The following is a 15,386-nucleotide window of genomic DNA, read 5'->3' on the forward strand; positions in this document are numbered from 1 at the left end:
ACAGCGTCTTGGCAATGAACAGATTTTTATAATGTGGTGCAAATATTGGTTGTGTTCTGGATCAGCTGTGTTTTCTGGTGGATCTGCACAGACGTTTAGTAAGAAATCATTTTTTTTGTGGGAAATGAGCACTTAGACATGAGGAGGCGGAGCTAGGAAATTTTAAAACAGGCAGTTGTACATACCTGTATTAATAATACAAAATTCTATTCATATTTAGATTGGTCAATCCCGGCCATGTGATGACAGTCTGCACCATTAGTTGTTTTCTATCTGCATACAGGGCCGATAATACCTTTTGAAGTGGTTCCACAATATTTGCAATTATCTGACTTTCTAACTTTACTGCAGTCATTTAATACCCAAATTAAGAGGGAATTAAAAAAGAAACATGACTGGGATGTGAACCCATGTCATTGCCACTTAGGGCATAGAATACCACAGTATGGGTCGGGTCACAGCATAACGTCATCATACATACCCACAAAGAAATTTTAAACTTAATTTAACACCTAACATTATTACTCATCTTAATCCATAACCCTAATACCCCCCTCAAGCAGAATGGCGTCAGAATGATGAAGCGGCGCACATCCAAAAACTCTTGGATTTCTGTTCCAAAACATTCTGACAGCCATCTGCGGAAGTCCACACGGTTGGTCAAAATCGGCCGGTGGCCCCAAGTGTGATGCACATGTTCAAAACCCTGCATGATTTTTTTCATGCCTGTAGGTTGCGTCATTTGCTTGTAAGCAGCCTTTGTGTGAGGATGGGTGGTCATTTTTTCTTTGCAAGGAAATGGCGGAACGACTGGAGCAGCGCGACTGCATCAAATTTTGCCAAAAACTGGACAATAGCCAGGTGGAAACCATTCGGATTATTCAGACGGCTTTCGGTGACGATCCTCTGGGCATCACACAGATTAAGGAGCGGTACAACCGGTTTAAAGACGTCCGCACAACGGTGGATAGCGCGCCGCGATCCGATCGGCATCAACACGCTGAAACGACCGGATCATTTCCAAAATGAACGCTGTGGTGATGTGGGACCGTCGTGTGATTATCCGAGAAATTGCGGAAGAGGTGGACATCAGCACTTTTTCGGCACATTCCACTGTGACAGAAGATTTTGCCATGAAAAGAGTGGCGGTGAAATTCATCAGCACAAAGGTGATGGCGCAGCAACAGCGCCTCTTTGATAAAGCCTCACAGGACGTGCCCTGACATGTCCAGCTTGTCCACAATTTCTCGGATAGTCACACGACTGAAAAGCCACCGAAAGGCATCTGAATCTTCCGAATGGTTGACGAGCAACATGCCCTGTGCCCTCCAACAACAGCCCAGGAGTGTTTCACAGTGCGGACGTGGACATGAAGCTGGGCAGAGCCTGTGGTTAAAATCCTCTCACTCAAAATAAAATAAAAAAATTCCCTGATATGATAATCCAACCATCGCGGTGTCCAGAGTTGCATTGTGCTCCTGAAGTGAGCACAAAAGAAAAAAGAAATTAAAGTTCCTTGGAAATGCTCTGTCTGACGCAGCGGACAGCATGGCCCGATGCCAGCAAACTTTTGCCCAGTGGCACGCACTTAAGCCTGGTTCACATGGCAGGATCTTAAAATTATCTTTAGGTTTCCAAAACCTGAGAGACAACACACGTGAAGATAAAAAAATCATGGCTCTAACAGGTTTGGTCATACACATTTTTTCCGGCACATTCTTGCTATGTGTGACAGGGGCTTAACACGGCTGCATTGTGTTTGAATAGAAATTGAAATGATTATTATGGCTACATAGGGATTGCCACTTTGTTAAAAATACCTTCTCTGCATTGTAAGATTCTATGTTTTATGTTTAATTTTTGCTCAACCTGTTTGACTGTAGTCAAGACTCAAAAACACAAATAGTTTAAGGCCAGTCTGCAAAACTTTAGCTCATGATACACTTCTCTGTGAAATTATTTGCTGAAGCGTTTGTGGTGTTTAGCCCAAGTAATGAAGATGATTCTGGCTGCACTGACTCCACAGCGTTCACACCCACTCACAGGAAGAGTAACAATTAAAAATGAACACAAAACACAAAGACATAGTGGACCAGCTGCTCCACAGTTCGAAGGACAGTGTGCTTTGGGCAAAGAGCAAAAATATTCCATGATTTATTCAACACATTCACAGGTGTGGATATTTTTTTATTCATATTATTGCCCATAAAAAATACAAATTCTGCCCACTAACAGAATTTACAATTGTCCATATTGTTTTTTATGTTGTGGTTGTAACAATGAATATATGAATAGGCGTGGCTGGATTTGCAAGGCTTTGAGTGTAAAATTAAATTCGGCAGTAATAAGCAGTGAGAGTATGAACAGTACCAGTTTAGGTTTGTCTTAATTTTCAAAACTACAAAAATGTCAAAGCACCAGTCCCCCATCCCAGATTGAATGTATCAGTTTGAACATTATTTTCTGTCTCTTAAGTTTATGATTTTCCATAAGGATGGCTGCTTTAGTTCCTGGAAATTGTCTCTATTTGTATTTGACAGACAAACTGCTGAAGCTTCCCCAAAATTAATGGACTGGTTTTATGTCAAATAATTTACTGGAATTAACACAAAAGCTTATTTCAAATTCAGAGACCTTATTATCATGTTGCTTCACTATATAGTTTAATCAGATACTTGCAGTAAATACAGGTGAAATTGATGATATTAATTTTTATTGTGTCGGTGGTTTTAGCTTTTTTGCACAACACATTATCATCATACAGGAAGCTGTGTTGTGATGGTTGCTTAAAAACTTAAAGCTGTATGCCCTCTGGGTTTTTTAAGATTTATGTCATAAAAGAATTTTCTTCAGAACCATTATAATTTTATTCCTTAGCATTTAAATAAGGGATTCATACTATGATATTGCCAATATGATCAAAACGTTCGCTGTCTGGAAGCTATTTAGCATTTGTTCCCCTGATGGCTAGAAATTTAAGTGATCAGACGCCATTGCCTACATTTGGTACAGATGTTATAGATCACGTGGGGGCTTCCCCGCTCTGCACGAGCATGCTGACAAGGACACAGCAACTACCAACTGTAAGGAAAGGCAGCGCGACACCAGCTGAACACAGGCAGAACACACGGTAATTTTTCACCAGTTTTGTAAAATACCATCGATAAAGCAATAATTAAATGCCTGAAATAGATAGTTTTCATATGTTTGTTTCTTGTAATATCTAGTGCAAATCCTGTCTCAGAGCTCTACAGACAATTCCTTTGACTTCATGCTTGGTTTTTGCTCTGACATGATGCACTGTCAACTGTGCAGTGGTGGGCACACTTCCGATAATCCGATAACAGATAATTATCGAAGACAATGTTTTCTTTATCGGATTATCTTTTTAGATAACTTTAAAAACCATAATTGGACCAATTATCTTCCGATTAATCTTTGTCCGATAACTTTTAAACATGATAAACAAAATGAACAAAGCTGAACAGCGACAAGCATTTTTAAAATTAGTTTAGCACTCACCTGTTAAAAGTTTTGTAATAGACACACAGCTATAACCTTTGCAAACAGAAGAGAGCCGCTTGTATAAAAAGCATCTCAATCCTCTGCAGACAAAGAAGAAACAACCCCAAAAGAAAAAAAAACATTTCCTTTAACACCATGCTAATAGGCTGGCGATATCACCTAAGTCATCCAGAGGCATACATTTTTAACTTATGGTTCAAATTTTAACCAAACAAATTTTGGACAAGTTATTTAAAATTACTGTCGTCTGAAGTTTTATTAAGTGAAAATATCAGATATATGTTTTAGTTTTAAAGTAATGTGCTAATTTTTAAGGTTTTGTGAGCACATCCTGTGACCCGCAATGCATTTTGGGTATGATGATGTAATCTCAGTACATCACGACAGGACAAATGCATTTCAGACACTCTGTTCAGGCTCCACGGACAACAGCATTAAACTCTAGTGCCTAAAACTCTCTTGAATATATTCTCTGCGTTTATAGATGTTGGTTTTATTTGCGTTTGTTAAATTCCATGCATTTTAAATGTAGCAGACAGGGATTACTGTATCGGGAATTTTGTTTTCAAGGCCTCTACTGCCATCTACTGGTCAGTAGTGTTCACTAAGCGTGTGGGAACCAGTAGATAGCAGTGTTCTATTTATTTTGACCCCGGTTATGTCAGATGATTGTCAAATCAACTTTTTGGCTTTGCAAATGGCTTTTTTTGTGTGCAATGAATGTATACATTATACAAGTTTCACTTTTTTAATGGAATTACAACCTTAGTTCTTTTTCAAATTCTCCCATTTTTTGCATCCAGCCTTATTTCCTTTAGAAATTTCCTTGACAAATAATATCAGTCTATTAGCACGTCAGGTTATGTGTTATACATATACATGTGTGTGTATATATATTCCAACTTATTCCCATTGATGAAACTTTTCATTTTCTGCCTGAAAGCTTATTAGATGAGTGTGTTCAGGGCTCCGTTTGTTTACAAAATACACACACGTTACAGACCTTGAAATCCAACAGCAGGGATTGATATTATCCAAAGATTTATGAACATACAAATTAACGTGCTTACACTTTATCATGATTTTCTCCATTGTGAGATATAAAAGTGTCTTATCGTATCGTTCGTGTGTATGTGCATTATAACGCAGCGCACGAGCGACGTTACGATATTCCTCAGAACGACAACATACGCAGCATGCATCCAGCAGCATACACGCTGCTGTCATAGACAATTGCCTGTAAAGCTTTTTGGCAAGTTATAACTTTCTAAACAGCGTAATTTGTAATGAAATCCGCTTCATTTATGCGGCTCTTTCGGTGCCATATTTGTTTTTCAGAGACAGCAGTAAGCTCCTCCTACCCCTCCAAATGGAGGGATTTGTAGCCCTTCACCTTCCCCTCCGCCTCGCTCCAAAAAGAGAGGATCAGCCTGTGTTTAGCAGAGGCACTTTTACCCAGAATCTTTTGCGATCTGTCTGTTTGTTACAAAACCCTCAGAATTAGTGCATTATTCAACATTAAAAGATATATGTTATATTTTAACTTTGTACAAACGACATAATTGACATTAATGGAGTTATTCTATTGGTATTAATGTTATTTCTAATCAAAACCATAAGTCAGCATGACTTTATTTTTCAAGACCTGCGCCTTTCCGGAGTGTCGTAATTGATAGAGAGTTGGCTTTATGGCTGTTCTTGGAGTGCCTCTGTGCTGGGAGCTCTGTAGTAAACAAGAGCTTCCAGCAGAGACCAAATGTTCAAAGAAAAGTGTGGTCTCATTGTTGGGGGCTGTTGTTGTTTTTAATATTATTATAAGCTATTAAATTTGTTCTACTACTAGTTGTAGATGTGTCAGAGTTAATATTGGAATTTATGTTATTGGTTATCTGTAATTTCCGATACATTTTTGGGTGGTTTATTGTTTTATCTTTATCGAAGATAACTTTTCAGTTATCTGATTATCTGTTATCAAAGATAATTTTTTGGTTATCTGTGCCCACCACTGCAACTGTGGGACCTTATATGTAGACAGGTGTGTGCCTTTCCAAATCATGTCCAATCAACTCAGTTTACCCTAGGTGGACTCCAATTAAGCTGTGGAAACATCTCAAGGATGATCAGTGGAAACAGGATGCACCTGAGCTCAATTTTGAGCTTCATGGCAAAGGCTGTGAATATTATGTACATGTGATTTCTTTTTTATTATTATTATTATTTTTAATACATTTTCCAAAAAAAACCACACATTTTTTTACATTGTCATTATGGTTATTGAAAAAAGAATTATATATATATATATATATATATATATATATATATATATATATATATATATATATATATAATTAAATATAATTATAATTAATAATTAAATTAAATACGCACATATGCACGCACGCACGCACATGTACGCATGCATGCATGCATATATGCACACACACATATGCACGCATGCACGCACACAGAGGCCACTTGGCTATTATAATATTGATGAAATGCTTATCTATGCCACAAATTTAGTGTCAAGTGAAGAATCACTGCTAACATAAACCAGTGTATTTACAGAATAGTGTAAATGCTAAAAGGACTCTTTGAAAATTTACAGCTGTTGTAAAGAACTTTATTTGTAGTTTATCATCATTTTCTTCAACTGCATAGTGTTGGAAATATGTAGTTTTGAGAAGAAAGCCAGGTGAACTGTGTCATTGATGCTCTGCTTGTTTCTTGGATCTCGGTGATGTTCGGTGGTTTTTTGGGGGGGCGGGGTGTATCTCTGTGTCATTGGATGGCTTTAGATTCGGGATGTTTGGTGCTTTTAGTGTTTTGGGGTCTCAGTGGAATTTGGTGTTCATGATGTTTTTGGATCCCAGTGGGGTTTGGTATTCTTGTATTTTAGATTTCAGTGGCATTTTTGTCTTTTTGGATTTTAGTGATGTTTTTTGATTTTGGATCTCAGTCATGTTTGTGACGGAGGCATTTACTCAAATCTTGATTACATTATGATGTGAATGCAAAATTGGAGGTTTTAGTTTTTGTTTTTATCTTTTTGAATGTCTCCATGTGGATTTCTTTGTGTGTGTGTGTGTGTGTGTGTGTGTGTGTGTGTGTGTGTGTGTGTGTGTGTGTGTGTGTGTGTGTGTGTGTGTGTTTTGGATAACAGTGACCAATAAACAGAGAGCTATCGGGCTTCAGCAGAAGAAGGCAGTCTATGAGTGCCCTCTGGTGTATTTGTGTCTTTATGTTTGAGTTCTCACCCTGTCCTTGCTTGTCTTCACCTTTGATTGTAGACAAACACAATGATTTATTTATTTACAAATCAGTTGTTTTTGTAATTCAGCCATGTGGAATTTTTTTTCACATGCCAAATGAATTAATTCATTCATTTTCTATACCTGCATATTCCAGGAAAGTGTCACAGAGGGTTTTAGCCTATCCCAGCAGTCACTTGGTGTGAGGCGGGATACAGTCTGGACAGGCTCCCTGTCCATCACTGGGCTGCATATGACTGACAGACAAACACATTCACACACCCCTACAGTTAATTAAAATCTTCTCTATCCTGCATGAGGGAGGAAGCCTGAGTACCCAGAAAGAACTCACGCAAACACGGGGACAACATGCAGACTCCCAAGCTTGGGTAGGATTACTTTGAAAGAATACATGTGGATTACATGTATGTATGTACATACATTTGGATTACTTGTAATCTGATTACTTTTGGATTACATTCCAAAGTAATCCTACCCAACCCTGCAGATTCCACACAGAACGGACCAGGTGGGCAGTGATCCCACATCCTTATGGCTGTGAGGCAGCAGTGCTAACCACTAAGGCAGCGTGCCAACCCCAAATGAATCAGCACAAAGTCATTATAAATCTAGTGTGTTTGCTGGAGTTCTTCCACATCACAAAAAGTTTAAATCTTCTTTTACACAGTTTTTATTTTTTCTGTTATCAACTCAGAAATATTCAACTTATTTACGGAGACAATTTAAAAACACCACATTCTACCACAACACTATCGAAACTACGAGTAATCAATCTTGATTACTCAAGCCACTTTTCTTCATTCGGGGGATGATTTCCGTGCCACTTATTGTCTGTTGCAGTAAAATGCGTTTGTAAAAAAGTACAGGATGTGACAATGCACGGTTAATGTGTGGAGAGCCAGCCATCTTCAAAAACTGAGCCACTGCGTGCACAAAGGAGATGAGGACCACCAAAGACAGCCCCAAAGATGTTCCAAGCTTCAGTGGCTGCGACTGGAGAATCATTTGTCTGTTGCTTCACCAGTCACAGCTTAATGACAGAGTGGGACATGGAAAGACTTTGTTAAACGGAAAGCTTGGCCCACAACGCAGGTCTAGATTTCATGTCTTCTTTTCACCACATGTAGAAGGAATGAATCTCATTCACCTCTTTCTTTTCATTTGCTTTTTTTAATGGAGGTTGGAGATCAAATGAAGCTGCTTCATAACTGCTGGTCTGAGCTTCTGGCCCTGGATCACATTTTCAGACAAGTGCAACATGGAAAAGACGAGAGCATCCTGTTGGTGACCGGCCAGGAGGTAAAACGTTCTTAATGACAAGTTTAACGTGTTACTGTGTGGACTGGACTTCATGTATTTCTTTGAAGGCTCTCAGTTGTCCAGATGGTTTCCATAGTAGAAAAGCTTGAATCTTCGACTGGACTGGGTTGACTGACGCGAGGATGTTTCGCTTCTAATGGCAGAAACTTCCTCAGCTAAAATTCTTGCCCTGGTAGTCTGACTTTTGTCTTGACTCTTGTAGAGAATAACAGAAGCCAGCAAAAGCTGGAGTTTTAAAGAATTTTAGCTGAGGAAGCTTCTGCGATTAGAAGTGAAACCTCCTTGCGATTAGAAGCGAAACGTCCTCATGTCAATCAACCCAGTCCAGTTGAAGATTCAAGCTTCTCTACTATGGACTTCATGTGTTCATCCAGATCAGCCAGACAAAGCAAAACATTAAGCTTCTTGATGTCTTTTCTGTAACTGTGATGTCATGAACAAGACCAGTGTTTCCGTAATGACACAGTTAAAACTTTAAACATAAAACCTAAATCTTAAACACCCATCTACTTAAAAAATAAGTTTATTGCCAAAATGGCATGGTTGTTTAGTTTCTGACACACTCTATGACATGCACTGCATGCTGGTGACAAATATTCACTGTTTGTAACTGAATATTAGAGCCCGACAGATATTATCGGCCGAAATAAGCCCTTTTCAAAGTACTCACTATTGGCCGAAATTTTGCCGATAGAACGCCGGTAATTTCTCATAAACAGAACAGTTACTGAAATAATGTTTGTGTCGACAATGTAAAATGTCCTTGCACCATTTGTCCAGTAGATGGAGCTCTGACTCCATTCAACTGAGAGCTGCTTACACCCCTGCTTAAATGTGTTCATCACTGGCCCCCGTAGTTCGCCATCACACTGCACTGATCAGCTGACAAAAGCATACAACTAAGTTTATAAGGATGTTGTTTGTAATAACTTTGCGATTACATTCACCCCACATTTCTACCGTTTCAGTTTAACTCAGTTTGATTAACTCAGTTTATATAGTAAGATCAGATGTATTTCTCAACTCTTGTTAAGGATATGTATTTGCTAATTTCACAAAGGTTTAATTCTTGATTGCATTTTTTGAACTTGAAAATTCTTCTCTGTTATAAAGTTAATCAATATGAGGACAACGCTTCAGCTTTTAGCTCATACCTTTTTTGTTAAGCATCCAAAAAAGAACATTTTATTTATTTTAAAAAAATATATAGGCTGATTTATCGGCTATCGGCAAATCAGCATTTTTTTCATCCAAATATCATTATCGGCATCGGCCTCAAAAAATCCATATCGGTCAGGCTCTACTGAATATTATCCTGTATGTCCACAGTGTGTCAATCAGGGCTGTCAAGCACATCCAAATTGTGTCACTGCAAACATGTCCACAGTGTCCCTGCATGCCGTGACATATATCCACAGTGCACCTGTGCATGCTGTGACCCATGTCCAAATTGTATCTCTGCATGTTGGTCCAGAGTGTGTCCCTGTATGTTGTCCATAAACCATTTGTAACTAATCACCACCAAGTCTCTGCACATTGTGACACAAGTCACTGTGCAACAGATCATCACTGCATGCAGCATTGTACAGCATATCAATCAATCAATCAATTTTTTTATATAGCGCCAAATCACAACAAACAGTTGCCCCAAGGCGCTTTATATTGTAAGGCAAGGCCATACAATAATTATGTAAAACCCCAACGGTCAAAACGACCCCCTGTGAGCAAGCACTTGGCTACAGTGGGAAGGAAAAACTCCCTTTTAACAGGAAGAAACCTCCAGCAGAACCAGGCTCAGGGAGGGGCAGTCTTCTGCTGGGACTGGTTGGGGCTGAGGGAGAGAACCAGGAAAAAGACATGCTGTGGAGGGGAGCAGAGATCGATCACTAATGATTAAATGCAGAGTGGTGCATACAGAGCAAAAAGAGAAAGAAACAATGCATCATGGGAACCCCCCAGCAGTCTACGTCTATAGCAGCATAACTAAGGGATGGTTCAGGGTCACCTGATCCAGCCCTAACTATAAGCTTTAGCAAAAAGGAAAGTTTTAAGCCTAATCTTAAAAGTAGAGAGGGTGTCTGTCTCCCTGATCTGAATTGGGAGCTGGTTCCACAGGAAAGGAGCCTGAAAGCTGAAGGCTCTGCCTCCCATTCTACTCTTACAAACCGTAGGAACTACAAGTAAGCCTGCAGTCTGAGAGCGAAGCGCTCTATTGGGGTGATATGGTACTACGAGGTCCCTAAGATAAGATGGGACCTGATTATTCAAAACCTTATAAGTAAGAAGAAGAATTTTAAATTCTATTCTAGAATTAACAGGAAGCCAATGAAGAGAGGCCAGTATGGGTGAGATATGCTCTCTCCTTCTAGTCCCCGTCAGTACTCTAGCTGCAGCATTTTGAATTAACTGAAGGCTTTTTAGGGAACTTTTAGGACAACCTGATAATAATGAATTACAATAGTCAAGCCTAGAGGAAATAAATGCATGAATTGGTAGCCTCTTGCTTGCCTCTACTGGTGGTTGGCTCTCACTGCGGTATTGTATCACTTCCTGTTCCGGAGCACAGCGGTGTTTTTCTGTATCTGTTAGCTGTTTAATCTGCGCAGTTAGATTGATCTAGTTATCTAGATTACGATTTGTTTCCCAGTGTAATCTTTACGTGCCTTAACTAAAGCACTCCTTCTGCTGAATCACCTCTAAATTATTTACACATTATTCACTTTGCGTGTTTTTAGGAATCCGCTAGCTTAGCGTAGCTACTAGCTCTTAGCCGATTTAGCACGGCGGCTTCTCCTGTCTCTCCCGCACTTTTCTGCTCTGGGTGTGAAATGTTTAGTTATTCCTCGGCCTCCTTTAGCAGTAATGGTACTTGTAATAAGTGTAGCTTATTCGTAGCTTTGGAGGCCAGGCTGGGCGAATTGGAGACTCGGCTCCGCACCGTGGAAAATTCTACAGCTAGCAAGGCCCCTGTAGTCGGTGCGGACCAAGGTAGCTTAGCCGCCGTTAGTTCCCCCCTGGCAGATCCCGAGCAGCCGGGAAAGCAGGCCGATTGGGTGACTGTGAGGAGGAAGCGTAGCCCTAAACAGAAGCCCCGTGTACACCGCCAACCCGTTCACATCTCTAACCGTTTTTTCCCACTCGACGACACACCCGCCGAGGATCAAACTCTGGTTATTGGCGACTCTGTTTTGAGAAATGTGAAGTTAGCGACACCAGCAACCATAGTCAATTGTCTTCCGGGGGCCAGAGCAGGCGACATTGAAGGAAATTTGAAACTGCTGGCTAAGGCTAAGCGTAAATTTGGTAAGATTGTAATTCACGTCGGCAGTAATGACACCCGGTTACGCCAATCGGAGGTCACTAAAATTAACATTAAATCGGTGTGTAACTTTGCAAAAACGTCGGACTCTGTAGTTTTCTCTGGGCCCCTCCCCAATCGGACCGGGAGTGACATGTTTAGCCGCATGTTCTCCTTGAATTGCTGGCTGTCTGAGTGGTGTCCAAAAAATGAGGTGGGCTTCATAGATAATTGGCAAAGCTTCTGGGGAAAACCTGGTCTTGTTAGGAGAGATGGCATCCATCCCACTTTGGATGGAGCAGCTCTCATTTCTAGAAATCTGGCCAATTTTCTTAAATCCTCCAAACCGTGACTATCCAGGGTTGGGACCAGGAAGCAGAGTTGTAGTCTTACACACCTCTCTGCAGCTTCTCTCCCCCTGCCATCCCCTCATTACCCCATCCCCGTAGAGACGGTGCCTGCTCCCAGACTACCAATAACCAGCAAAAATCTATTTAAGCATAAAAATTCAAAAAGAAAAAATAATATAGCACCTTCAACTGCACCACAGACTAAAACAGTTAAATGTGGTCTATTAAACATTAGGTCTCTCTCTTCTAAGTCCCTGTTGGTAAATGATATAATAATTGATCAACATATTGATTTATTCTGCCTAACAGAAACCTGGTTACAGCAGGATGAATATGTTAGTTTAAATGAGTCAACACCCCCGAGTCACACTAACTGTCAGAATGCTCGTAGCACGGGCCGGGGTGGAGGATTAGCAGCAATCTTCCATTCCAGCTTATTAATTAATCCAAAACCCAGACAGAGCTTTAATTCATTTGAAAGCTTGTCTCTTAGTCTTGTCCATCCAAATTGGAAGTCCCAAAAACCAGTTTTATTTGTTATTATCTATCATCCACCTGGTCGTTACTGTGAGTTTCTCTGTGAATTTTCAGACCTTTTGTCTGACTTAGTGCTTAGCTCAGATAAGATAATTATAGTGGGCGATTTTAACATCCACACAGATGCTGAGAATGACAGCCTCAACACTGCATTTAATCTATTATTAGACTCTATTGGCTTTGCTCAAAAAGTAAATGAGTCCACCCACCACTTTAATCATATCTTAGATCTTGTTCTGACTTATGGTATGGAAATAGAAGACTTAACAGTATTCCCTGAAAACTCCCTTCTGTCTGATCATTTCTTAATAACATTTACATTTACTCTGATGGACTACCCAGCAGTGGGGAATAAGTTTCATTACACTAGAAGTCTTTCAGAAAGCGTTGTAACTAGGTTTAAGGATATGATTCCTTCTTTATGTTCTCTAATGCCATATACCAACACAGTGCAGAGTAGCTACCTAAACTCTGTAAGGGAGATAGAGTATCTCGTCAATAGTTTTACATCCTCATTGAAGACAACTTTGGATGCTGTAGCTCCTCTGAAAAAGAGAGCTTTAAATCAGAAGTGTCTGACTCCGTGGTATAACTCACAAACTCGTAGCTTAAAGCAGATAACCCGTAAGTTGGAGAGGAAATGGCGTCTCACTAATTTAGAAGATCTTCACTTAGCCTGGAAAAAGAGTCTGTTGCTCTATAAAAAAGCCCTCCGTAAAGCTAGGACATCTTTCTACTCATCACTAATTGAAGAAAATAAGAACAACCCCAGGTTTCTTTTCAGCACTGTAGCCAGGCTGACAAAGAGTCAGAGCTCTATTGAGCTGAGTATTCCATTAACTTTAACTAGTAATGACTTCATGACTTTCTTTGCTAACAAAATTTTAACTATTAGAGAAAAAATTACTCATAACCATCCCAAAGACGTATCGTTATCTTTGGCTGCTTTCAGTGATGCCGGTATTTGGTTAGACTCTTTCTCTCCGATTGTTCTGTCTGAGTCATTCTCATTAGTTACTTCATCCAAACCATCAACATGTTTATTAGACCCCATTCCTACCAGGCTGCTCAAGGAAGCCCTACCATTATTTAATGCTTCGATCTTAAATATGATCAATCTATCTTTGTTAGTTGGCTATGTACCACAGGCTTTTAAGGTGGCAGTAATTAAACCATTACTTAAAAAGCCATCACTTGACCCAGCTATCTTAGCTAATTATAGGCCAATCTCCAACCTTCCTTTTCTCTCAAAAATTCTTGAAAGGGTAGTTGTAAAACAGCTAACTGATCATCTGCAGAGGAATGGTCTATTTGAAGAGTTTCAGTCAGGTTTTAGAATTCATCATAGTACAGAAACAGCATTAGTGAAGGTTACAAATGATCTTCTTATGGCCTCGGACAGTGGACTCATCTCTGTGCTTGTTCTGTTAGACCTCAGTGCTGCTTTTGATACTGTTGACCATAAAATTTTATTACAGAGATTAGAGCATGCCATAGGTATTAAAGGCACTGCGCTGCGGTGGTTTGAATCATATTTGTCTAATAGATTACAATTTGTTCATGTAAATGGGGAATCTTCTTCACAGACTAAAGTTAATTATGGAGTTCCACAAGGTTCTGTGCTAGGACCAATTTTATTTACTTTATACATGCTTCCCTTAGGCAGTATTATTAGACGGTATTGCTTAAATTTTCATTGTTACGCAGATGATACCCAGCTTTATCTATCCATGAAGCCAGAGGACACACACCAATTAGCTAAACTGCAGGATTGTCTTACAGACATAAAGACATGGATGACCTCTAATTTCCTGCTTTTAAACTCAGATAAAACTGAAGTTATTGTACTTGGCCCCACAAATCTTAGAAACATGGTGTCTAACCAGATCCTTACTCTGGATGGCATTACCCTGACCTCTAGTAATACTGTGAGAAATCTTGGAGTCATTTTTTATCAGGATATGTCATTCAAAGCGCATATTAAACAAATATGTAGGACTGCTTTTTTGCATTTACGCAATATCTCTAAAATCAGAAAGGTCTTGTCTCAGAGTGATGCTGAAAAACTAATTCATGCATTTATTTCCTCTAGGCTGGACTATTGTAATTCATTATTATCAGGTTGTCCTAAAAGTTCCCTAAAAAGCCTTCAGTTAATTCAAAATGCTGCAGCTAGAGTACTGACGGGGACTAGAAGGAGAGAGCATATCTCACCCATATTGGCCTCTCTTCATTGGCTTCCTGTTAATTCTAGAATAGAATTTAAAATTCTTCTTCTTACTTATAAGGTTTTGAATAATCAGGTCCCATCTTATCTTAGGGACCTCGTAGTACCATATCACCCCAATAGAGCGCTTCGCTCTCAGACTGCAGGCTTACTTGTAGTTCCTAGGGTTTGTAAGAGTAGAATGGGAGGCAGAGCCTTCAGCTTTCAGGCTCCTCTCCTGTGGAACCAGCTCCCAATTCAGATCAGGGAGACAGACACCCTCTCTACTTTTAAGATTAGGCTTAAAACTTTCCTTTTTGCTAAAGCTTATAGTTAGGGCTGGATCAGGTGACCCTGAACCATCCCTTAGTTATGCTGCTATAGACGTAGACTGCTGGGGGGTTCCCATGATGCACTGTTTCTTTCTCTTTTTGCTCTGTATGCACCACTCTGCATTTAATCATTAGTGATCGATCTCTGCTCCCCTCCACAGCATGTCTTTTTCTTGGTTCTCTCCCTCAGCCCCAACCAGTCCCAGCAGAAGACTGCCCCTCCCTGAGCCTGGTTCTGCTGGAGGTTTCTTCCTGTTAAAAGGGAGTTTTTCCTTCCCACTGTAGCCAAGTGCTTGCTCACAGGGGGTCGTTTTGACCGTTGGGGTTTTACATAATTATTGTATGGCCTTGCCTTACAATATAAAGCGCCTTGGGGCAACTGTTTGTTGTGATTTGGCGCTATATAAAAAAAATTGATTGATTGATTGATTGATGAATTAGTTTTTCAGCATCACTCTGAGACAAGACCTTTCTGATTTTAGAGATATTGCGTAAATGCAAAAAAGCAGTCCTACATATTTGTTTAATATGCGCTTTGAATGTCAT

The 15,386-nt window shown here is 39.9% G+C and overlaps 1 protein-coding gene across 1 annotated transcript in view; it reads left to right on the forward strand.

The window, feature by feature from the left end:
* LOC117510107 (nuclear receptor subfamily 5 group A member 2-like) overlaps positions 1–15,386 on the forward strand; it is a 144,611-nt gene that overhangs the window by 99,661 nt on the left and 29,564 nt on the right. The window contains exon 5 of the mRNA XM_034169722.1: positions 7,977–8,096. Within this exon, the coding sequence (XP_034025613.1) occupies positions 7,977–8,096 (120 nt within the window). The remainder of the gene's footprint in view (positions 1–7,976; positions 8,097–15,386) is intronic.

This window comes from Thalassophryne amazonica, chromosome 5, assembly GCF_902500255.1.
Source record: "Thalassophryne amazonica chromosome 5, fThaAma1.1, whole genome shotgun sequence".
NCBI classification, from domain to species: domain Eukaryota; kingdom Metazoa; phylum Chordata; class Actinopteri; order Batrachoidiformes; family Batrachoididae; genus Thalassophryne; species Thalassophryne amazonica.